Below are 10,728 nucleotides of genomic sequence, written 5' to 3'. Positions count from 1 at the left end.
CAAATAAATAAATGATATTAACAATTAGATTTAAAATTTAAAAATAGAGAGACTAAATTAAGTAAAAATAAAAATGGATAGGTTAATAAAAATATTTTACATTTTAATGGGTTATTTTCTTATTTTTAGGGCAATTAAATTACTTTTAGGTATAGTGAGTGAATTGAGAAGTTGAGATAATAAAGTCTACATTTTAATATTTAAATTTTCATTAATAATTGGAAATTGTGAATAAGAAATTTTGGAGTATAAAATATTACTAAATATGCGAATTATGAAATTGCTGAATAAAAATATTTATTTAAAAGGAATTAATGAATTTAAGATTAAGAGTAAGCTGATAGATTTATAAATTGCACTTATATTTTAAGTTATAACAAAACATTAATAAGATTAGAAATATATATTATAAATTTCTAATAACTAAACATATTGATGTAGTAATCTATTTTTTCTCCATCATTTTGAAGCTTAACTGTTATTTAACACTGTTGATACAAAGAATCGATAAATAGGAGATAAAGAGAAGAAGGTGGTGGTTACCAGGAAGCCAGTTTACCTATGACAAACGGAGAGCCGAAATAGGAAACTAAGTGAGGAGGAGAGGAGAATAGGAGGATATGAGAAGAAAGGGAGAAAGTTGGGAGAATGATAAGGTTTTCTCAAGGAAGAAGGATGTCTCTAAATACTTGGGAAGAAGAAGGATAATTAGTTCCTCATGTGTTGGGGGTATATATAAGGGAGGCCCCATTATTTGGTTGTGCCATGCCACTGGCAATACGAATGGTAGGCTGCTCGTGTGGTTGACTAGGTGACAGGTCCATTACATGTCAATTGTCACCATGCATAGTACTGTGTGGCTGTACTCTAACATTCTCCTTGCTGAGATTGTATGACGTTGTTATGCTTTAGTGGTCCCTCAATGGTCCCCTTGAAGGATCCGTAATGGGTGACCAGAAGCAGGTGGTCTCTAAGCTAGTTTGAGTGAGGTTCATGGGTAGCCGATCACATATGACCAAACGAATGGCTACCACGAAGGGTATGGAACAACAGTCTTCTCCCTTCCTTCTTATATTCTTTTATTCTCCTCTCCTCTCCTCTCTTCCTCCCTTAGTTTCTTATTTCGACTCTCCACTTGTCACAAGTAAACCAACCTCCTAAAAGCCGCCACCTTTCCCCCTTGTCTCCTATTTGTTAATTCTTTATATCAACAAACACATTCCTCTTTCACATCAAGAGTGCCAAACATAGTCATAATTGTTGGGGATCAACCCGATTAAGCAACAAGTACAAAATAGCGAAATAATTGAGAAATTGAACACACAGATTTAAAGTGGAAAAACCCCTCCAAAGAGGATAAAAAATCACGGGTAAAGATAATTTTACTATAATGGCAAAAGAACGAAAAGTACAAAAGATGGAGATAAAAACTAAACCCCGAAAACAAAGAACCCTCAAAACATAAACATAAAATTCTCTAAATGTGTTATGAGTTCTAATCTCTAATGAGTGTATTTTCTAATGTTGTAAGAGAGTCTATTTATAGGCTAAATTTATAGGTCAAATAATAATAAAATAATCTAGACTAGTCAAAGTTTGATTGAAACAAATAAATGAGTTTAACTAAAAGATTATTTCTCAAATTTGACTGAAATAGGAGTCATATTTAACAATAATATTATTTGAATTTAGATATGATTTAATTTTATGATATTTCAATATAACTTTTAAAGTAATTAAGTGTTTCTTTGTAATTAAAAGGAAGGAAATGAATAATGATATTTTTTATTAAAATTACTTAGTAAATAGATCTAAAACTTTTAATGTAATAGAAGGGTAAATGATATTTTACACCAAACCTTAACAAGTGTAAAAAAGAAAAGGGTAAACTATCCAGTTGGTCACCAATTTTTAGGGCATTTTCATTTTGGTTAATCTTTGCAATTTTGTCACTCAACTTTTAGGCGCTTTCATTTTAGTTGCCCAACTCTTAAATCTCTAACAACTGTTGACCGTACACGTCACATCATGTTTACACTTTCATTTTGGTTACCCAACTTCTAGGTTGTTTTCATTTTGGTCACAAAAAAAAAACAATCTTTGATTGGGATTAAAAATAAATAAAGGTTAAAGTGAAAAGTGGTAAAAAATAAAATAATATTTTAAAAATTGTCAAATTGTACTTGTTTACCCTCTTTCTAAAAGTTTTATTTTTTAAACTTTGAAATTTTAAATTTCAAAACATTAAAATCAATTAAAATTTTATTGAAACATTTTATCCCTTAATAGAGTCAGTTGATCTATTACTATACTATTGAAACTAATTAAATGAAAACGTGTACAATCTAATTGTTGTTAGAGATTTAACGGTTGGGTGACTAAAATAAAAACATCCTAAAAATTAGATGATGAAATTGTAAAGATTTTATTTTAGGTGACCAAAATGAAAGCACTCTAAAAATTGAGTAACCAACTAAATAATTTACCCAAAAGAAAATAAAATAACATTGACATGTGTTGTAATCAGTTGGTGAAATCTAATAAAATAAGTAAATAAAAATATTGTAATGTCTAAAAGCGAACTCTTAAAGTTTTGTTTAGTAGAATGAAAAAAAATTGAAAAATAAAATATTGAAGGGTAGAATTATGGAAAATATATTTTTTCTAAATTTTTATTTGGTAGAGTTGACAAATTAAAAGAAAGAAAATAAAAATTTTGTAAAATGCATAATTTTAAATTAATAGACACTTCTCTCACATTTTCTCTATTTTTCTTTTTCATTTTTTCGTTCTCTTTTGTATTCTTCGACTCAAGCAAACCTATCTATTTAACATTTTATGTTTTTATGCAAACATACATGATTTGGTATAGTCAAAACGTAAACAACTATATTGCAATCTTTTAACTCGATAAAACCATTCCATACATACAAATTTGCAAAGATGAAGCAAAATCTAAAACAAGTTATATTGAAGAAGAAGAAAATTTGTGTTCACCTAACTCTGGTCGATTTTTTTACCCAATTATAAGTAATTTTAAAATGATTTCCCAACTAATCGGGTTTGTTTTTCTAATCTTTTCTGTTAAATTCCGTTAAGTTTTTAATGGTAGGGTGAGGTGACAATTTAAAATTTGAATAATATTAAATTTAGGGTTCAACTTTTACATATTATCTCAATTTAATCATAATTTTAAAAATTTAACCCCGACATTTGGATATTGTCTCAATATGATCTTAATTATTTTTGAAATAAATTTAATCTTAATTCTGAAAATTCAAAAATATATAAATACATAAATATTTTTAAAGATAATCTAAAAATTATTAAAACTACAAATATAAAACACAAAAATATGAAGTTTTAGAAAAACAATCGCCCAATTCTTTTGCTTTCTTTAGTACACTTTTCGTTTCATATTTCCTTTAAAGGTTAAAGCTATGGTCTCCTATCGACTCAATTTCTTCATTTGTTTTTCAAGATCTCAACATTTATCTCGATAACTCATTTGAATCTTTATTTTTATTTTCACCTTCAAAATCAAAATCCATGTGCATTTTTAATTAAAAATTATGATTTCCACTTAATTCATCTACTTTGTAATTGAAATTGAACATAACTAAATGATCACTAGTGTAGTTTATAAAAGTATGGAGGATTTTTGTATCATTCAAATAAAGAAAAGGATAAACCATTTACACAAATAATGCTCTATGTAGATATATATATATATATATATAGGAGAAATCCATTTGTACTAGTATAAAATTTAATTTATATTCTTTATATCTTTTAGATAATTAATATTTTAACAATTCAACCGTCCTATTTCATATTCCATTTATATAGATCATATATCTGTCTCCATTCTTATGAATCATGAATACCAAATTTGATATAAATTAAAATTTTTAACTATTCACTATATAAATAACTTTTAACTGTTAAATATATATTAATATAAACGATATGATAAAAACAACGAATCAATTCAAAATTTTACATACATAACAAATATATATACATTGATAAATTCAATGATTATATTATTAAAATAATTTAAATTTTATACTAGTGTAAGTGAATTCCTAATGTCTATCCATATATAGCAGATGATACCTGAAGGCAGAACGTCTTTGCTATAATATATATATTTCTTTTAATGCTTCTAATTAAAGAAAGAAACATCAAGTGTTTATTACAGATAGAATGTTGAAAATATATGGACAATTACTTAGGATGAAGCTCATTTCTATTACTTTACTGACTAGAGGCATCGTAATGACAAGTATACTGACGGGGTACATGGGGAAGGACTGAAAAAGCTTTCCAGGGAGACTGTCATTGTTGGAACCAAATCATGACCACCGATACACATACTAGTAACTGTTCGTAAATACCGTTATAGTGCCGAGATCTCCATCAGATAATAAGTGTGCCTCCGACACAAGCAAATCCTTCCTACAAGATGCATGTTCAATTTATTTCCTTTTCCCACTCCCAATTGTCAAGAACTCGAAGCTCCGAAGGGTATCATCTTGACCACCTCTTGTGGCCGAGGTTCGAGTATAAGATGCTGATCTGGATTGAAACCCAGGGAGGATTCTCTGAGTTGTTGACAGGCGACTACTGCTTGAGACTAATCTGCTAGACCGATTTTCGTTAGGCTCACCAGAGGAGTCCAGTCGGCTTCCTGTTGCGACAGGCCTCTTTGAAGAACTATCATTTCTTGAGGAGGAGCGAACCTTTTCAGAATCAGGTTGCTGAAGGAGAGAACAGAAAATAATTAACTTCAGTGGCAAACGATTCATAAAGGCAGAAAATGTTCAACTCCCTAGAAAGAAAGTGATTTTCGAGAGAAAACGGAGTAATGAAACTCACCACATCCTTGGATGACGGCACGTCATCAGATCTGTATCTAGATTGATCACCATGCAAACCCTGCCCGGAACCAATGCGTCTTGTAAGCGGCTCAATAGTGCCAGACACCCTTTCTCCAATCTCTTGGCCAACTAAAGAAAATAAAAAACGTGCTAAGAGTTGTTAGTCGGCTGATTCAGACGCCTCGAACATACTCAACAGTTAGATTTTCTTATATTCTCAAACCAGGCTGTGAAAAGGAACAGACCTGAAGGCCTTTCTGTTCTTTCGGCAGAGACTCCCGGGGGATTTAAACCTGGCTTCGGGCTAGGCTGTTGAGGAATGGCAAATAAACATACTATAAAAATCCTTAATGGAGAATCAAAATTAATATTTCCAAGAAAATCAAGGCCAGCAAGTTAAAAGATCACTGACCCGAGCTCTTGAGCTAGAGCCAACCTGTGGGTATCTCCGTATAGTCCAATCAAATACATAGTCAAACTGATAACCTGCGTGAGTTAGTTGTCAAAATCAAAAACTTTGAGAGCACAATCAAGCAGATTTCATGATAAAAGATCTCTAGAAAATTCATGTGAAGACTGATAATGCTGAGTATATTCGAACGGTGACAGGTAAAATAACAAGTTAACCTTCTCGAATGAAAAGGTCTCGGAACAGCCTCTTCAGGTATGAATAATCCGGTTTGTCTTCAAATCGTAGTGATCGACAATAATGGAAGTATGATGTGAACTCAGAAGGATATGATTTGCAAAGGACCTGAAAATGACATTATTTATCAGGCACATTCAGTCTCCAATTTCCAGAAATGAAGATAACTAGCGGGAAACCTTGAAAATTTCAACTTCTGAATTACCAATTTATTCTTTTTTGGTCTCAAATATTTGTATAAGAGAATTCACTGCTATTAAAACCAAGCAAGTAATGCTACCTCTATGGGAGTAAGCATCTTCTTTTCACTAATTTTGTCATACTTCTGCTTTTTGGTGCCAGCCTTCAATCCCTGCCATGGAAGGCTGAAGCAGAAAACAAAGAAACAAAGTCTCAACATTTAAAAGATCCGTGAAGTAAGCAACCAATTACTAGTTCAACCAACCTCCCCCTGAGGAAGTACATAAGCACATAACCAAGAGATTCAAGATCATCCCTCCTGCTTTGCTCTGCAAGTTATGTAGGGCATGTCGGATCATATATAAAGCCAAAATAGTCTGAAGCAACAACGTTGGCTGACAGTAAACCCCATATGCATATTAAATGCAGTAAGTTCCTTACCAACTCCAAGGTGAGTGTTAACACTTGCATATCGAGCTGTTCCTGTAAGATTCTTATTTTCTCTACCAGAAAAAGGGAAAACTTAATGAGTATCCATGGCTATTGAAAAAGGTATACATTGAATAAAAAATACTACCAATATGAGGACAGAGCTACATATGAGCTATCCTTATTGGAACAATTGACAACTAATAGCTGAAGCCAAATTTAAGTATCAAGATTTTTGTAAAGTAATGAAGGTAATGACTTATTTGGCCCTCCAACTTTATAAAAAAATCATTTTAGCCCTCAATTTAATTTTTCGTCTCTTTTAAACTTGTATTGCTTGTCAAATCACACTCAAAATGGATGGAAATATTGACGTCTGTTAACTTTGATGATGTGGCACCCACATGTATGCCATGTTAGAAACTAATTAATTTTTAAAAAAATTGAAAAATATCTTTAATAATTTTTATACTTTTTAATAACTTTTATACTTACTTGAATTTTTTATATTTAAAAAAAAATTAATTAATTGCTAATGTGGCAATCCACGTGTACGCCACATTAGCAAAGGTAACAAATGTTAACTTTTCTATCCATTTTGGGGTGATTTGACAAACAACACAAGTTTAAGGGATAAAAGAGGTGAAAATTTGAATAGAGGGCTAAAATGATTTTTTTTATATAAAGTTGGAAGGTCAAATAAGTCATTATGTCAACAATTAATCATAAAACCAGATTGTTTACAAGGCACTCTAAGTCTAGGAATGAAATGGATGCTTTATGTATGCTGAGAAGTGGCAAATAAAAACAATGAAAATTTTAACCATCACTTATTCTGCTAAGCTAGATAGCCTTTTTATATGAAACTCGTGGTTATTAAATCTATTACCGGAAGAATAAAGTCAAGCTTAGAGTTCTCTAATTCAGGGTCAATTGCGAAATACTGTACGAGAGGAAATATCAAATTCTATAAATTAAAACATCAAAAATATTTACCTGTATGGTATGTGCTTGTGTGTTTGAAGATCCCTATACTTTTTTGCAAGACCATAATCAATTATGTATACCTGCAGTGAAAAGAGGGAAACAATGGAATTAAGCAATGCATACTAGGACATCTTATTGAATCAGTGACTCAAAAGATACTGCTTTATCAACACAATCTCATGCTTTATCATCTATTTACAAATCTAATAACTGCATGTGCAAATAGATGCAGGGAATAAACAGAAGAACATGCCTGATTTGCTTTGCGCCCTAGACCCATCAAAAAGTTATCGGGCTTTATGTCACGATGAAGAAAACCGCGAGAATGCATGTACTCAACTCTGATTAACTGAACCAAGGAAAGAACATGTATAAGCAAGGCAGCCAACTAGCCAAATTATAGTTTCCCGAAAAAGATTGTATACTTACTAACTGATCTGCAAGCATCAAAACTGTTTTTAAAGAAAACTTCCGATTGCAATAGTTGAACAAATCTTCTAGGCTTGGTCCAAGAAGATCGATAACCATAACATTGTATTCACCCTCAACTCCAAACCATTTTAAATGAGGAATTCCGGCTGCACATGAAAAAGAAAGTAAGAATAACTAGTTATCGGCTCCAACTTATAGTAAGAAAATAGATGGATACATAAGAGAGAGCGAGAGAACTTACTCCCTCCTTGAAGAAGCATGTACAGCTTTGACTCATACAGAAGTTGGGGATGCTTGGTCTTGATAGATTCCTGGGCAAACAAAGAGAGTACATATCAATAACAGATTCAACACTTCAAACATCAGCAAGATTATGAAATTCAATTAAAAATATCAATTAGAAAAAGAAACAACATAAGCATAACTACAATCTAACAACTGAACTTCTAGAGATATTCTCGTAAGCACTTATGCAGATGATACGAAACCATCAGCAAATAATTGATGGATCCATTTCTATATTAGCAGCAAAATTCAAAGCAAATCATGGTCAAAGAAATTCTTAACATGACTCTTTTTCTCAATGAAAAAATAAACATATAAAAAAAACTCTCCTGCAAGCTGCCTATTATTATCTTCAGAGTAATTTGTAGAAATTTCAGAAATCTACTCCAGCTCCAAATCAGTAAAACATTTTTTTTTCTTTTCCAGATTTCACAAGTACAATCACAAATAATATATGTTTGACTATCCAAAACTAAAACCAAATTGATACAAAATCATATACAGAGAAAACAGAAATATTTCCAGGGCTAAACTAAAAGAAATCTTAGGGAGAAGTCTTCAAAGTGTCGTCCACCAAGCAGTCGGATAAGGTATTGTCCTCCGGGAGAAGGTATTGTCTCCCGTGCTCTGCTGAGAGCCAGCATGCCACGAGCGGCTGCCCTAAGGGCCTAGTTCACAAAGCCAGGAGCGCCTCGATCGTAAGTGGGTGTACGACCACCCAACAAGTGGCAACCTGAGTGTCTCGCCCTTACTGGGTTTGACCCCGTAACCTATTCCATATAGGTCACTTGTTGGGGTACATGGTACCACTGAGACCTATTCATTGGCCTAGGCAGCCCAAAAGCCTGCCTGAAATTTGTAAGGGTTTAGGCAAAAACACTAGGCTCGAGCTAGAGCATTCAATGGCCAAGCTCAAGCCCAAACCCGACCTGGCCCGTTTTTCAAGTTTGTAATGTTTTATATTATGCTATTTTTATATATAATGTAATTTATAACAATAATAATTAAATTTATAGCAATATATAATAATATAATGTAAACATTAAAAAATTTTATGACTACATATAAAACTATAATAAATAAATAAAATTAAATTATTATAAAATTAATATAAATACATACTTTTTAAAATTTTTAAAAAATAATGACAGGCCTAAAATGGGCTTGGATGAGCCAGTTACAAATATAGGTAAGCTTGGATAAGCATGAAGTGTGTTAACATCATGCTTAGCCCCAACTGAACCCAACCCAACCTAGCTCATGAACACCTCTTGTACCACCACTCAAGTGGTACCATGTTTGCTTATAAGTTGTATATAAGACCAAGATTGGAGGTTCAAGCTACGGCATGCCTAAGTATCTATAATTATTCACATGCTCAATACTAGCCCTTATCCCGAGTCTTGCAGGTAGTGGTCTCACCAACTGAGGCACCCCCTCCGTGAACACGGCTCTCTGAGGAGGGTGGACACAAAATCCCGACACAGGGACAATACATTAACCGTCCAAGTCGTCTGCTCATAAGACAAAACTTCGAAGAATTCTCCAAGAGGAGCAAATTCCCCATCAACAAAACTTAAATCCAGAATATATCTAAAGAACCTACAGACGGTATTTAAGGTGGGACTCGAACATAAAACATCAAAATTCCCGGCCCTCAACCTTTACCATTTCAGCCAGGCGATTGGCAATCAGGAAACCACTTAATAAATCAGAAAATCCCTTAGATCATTTTCTTCGATTTCATCAACATAGAACTGCTTGGGTTTAAACGAAAAAGAAAATAAATTAAAACGTCAAACATTACCAACTTAACAGCCACTTCCTCTCCACTTTGGACATTAACACCTGCAAAACAAATACACCAAAATCAAGTAAACGGCTGCAAAGAAAGGGAGACAAATATATAAAATGAAAAACTATTATCATATACCTAAATAAAGTTCACCAAAGGATCCACTCCCAATCTTTCGACCAAGCTTGAATTTTCCACCAATAACATGTTCCATGATTTATTCTTACTGGGTTTATTTAAAAGGAAAAAAGAAAAGGAAAAACTCTTATTCTACTTTATAAATATTGAAATTTTTACTTTTAAGTTTTAACAGAGAAATTGACTCGAAACCCTTCTCTTTGAACTAACTCTCAGATCCATCCAAATTGGTATCAACTCCAAAACTCAAAATCCAGATTCTAAAATACTTTCAAAACCCTCCAAAATTCAAAAAAAAAAAAAACCGTTACTTCTAGTGACTACAAGGAGAAGCAAAGGGATAAAGTCTATTGAACATCTACTAAATACCCATTAATCACTGAACCAAAACAAGTGTTTTTGGGATCATCACGCTGCATTTACTAGGTGGGAGAGAAAAGAGAAAAAGTTAGGTTGTTATGAGAGATAAAAACTTAGCAGTATTAATGAAAAAAAAAAAGAATATATTTTGATTTCCCAATAAAGGGAATTTGCAAAAAAAAAAAAAGAATCTAAAAGGAACTAATTTATCGGCAAGATTTTGGAGGTGATGATCTACGGATCTGGGTTACGGACAAGGATTTAATTTTCTCGGGAAAATTCTCAAAAAAAAAAAAAAAGCCTTTTTTCGTTGTTTGGATGAGAGAAAAAAATGGATGAGTGAAGAAGACAAATTGGATGATGATATTAGGTGGATTTTTTTATTATTTTATTTTTAAAACAAAATTACTTTTTTTCCTTGTTGGTTTGTGGTGCTAAGAAAATATCAAGAAAAATTTATTAATAAAAATAAGAAAAATAATTAAAATAATCATCCACGTCGGGTTAGGTAACTTAGGTTACATAGGTGTCTTAGTATGCTTTGATGATAATTAAAAATGTATATATGTTAAAGGTAGATTTTTTATTTTTCT

General features: G+C 32.2%; 1 protein-coding gene across 1 annotated transcript; it reads right to left on the bottom strand.

Annotated features, from left to right (window-relative positions):
* Positions 1–4,120: 4,120 nt before the first annotated feature.
* On the bottom strand, positions 4,121–10,439 carry LOC105777155 (casein kinase 1-like protein 11). Its single transcript, XM_012600248.2, has 14 exons — positions 9,776–10,439; positions 9,650–9,690; positions 7,799–7,868; positions 7,555–7,703; positions 7,379–7,474; positions 7,135–7,205; positions 6,151–6,212; positions 5,975–6,038; positions 5,810–5,894; positions 5,511–5,637; positions 5,296–5,369; positions 5,129–5,192; positions 4,882–5,012; positions 4,121–4,763 (listed from the first exon to the last, which is right to left on the bottom strand). The coding sequence occupies exons 1-14, from the start codon at positions 9,849–9,851 to the stop codon at positions 4,482–4,484; spliced, it is 1,392 nt and encodes a 463-aa protein (XP_012455702.1). The 5' UTR covers positions 9,852–10,439; the 3' UTR covers positions 4,121–4,481.
* Between the last annotated feature and the right edge of the window lie 289 nt (positions 10,440–10,728).

Source organism: Gossypium raimondii, chromosome 10 (genome assembly GCF_025698545.1).
Source record: "Gossypium raimondii isolate GPD5lz chromosome 10, ASM2569854v1, whole genome shotgun sequence".
NCBI classification, from domain to species: Eukaryota; Viridiplantae; Streptophyta; class Magnoliopsida; order Malvales; family Malvaceae; genus Gossypium; species Gossypium raimondii.
Note: the sequence above shows the minus strand (reverse complement) of the source record. Positions and strands in the feature narration are given on the sequence as shown.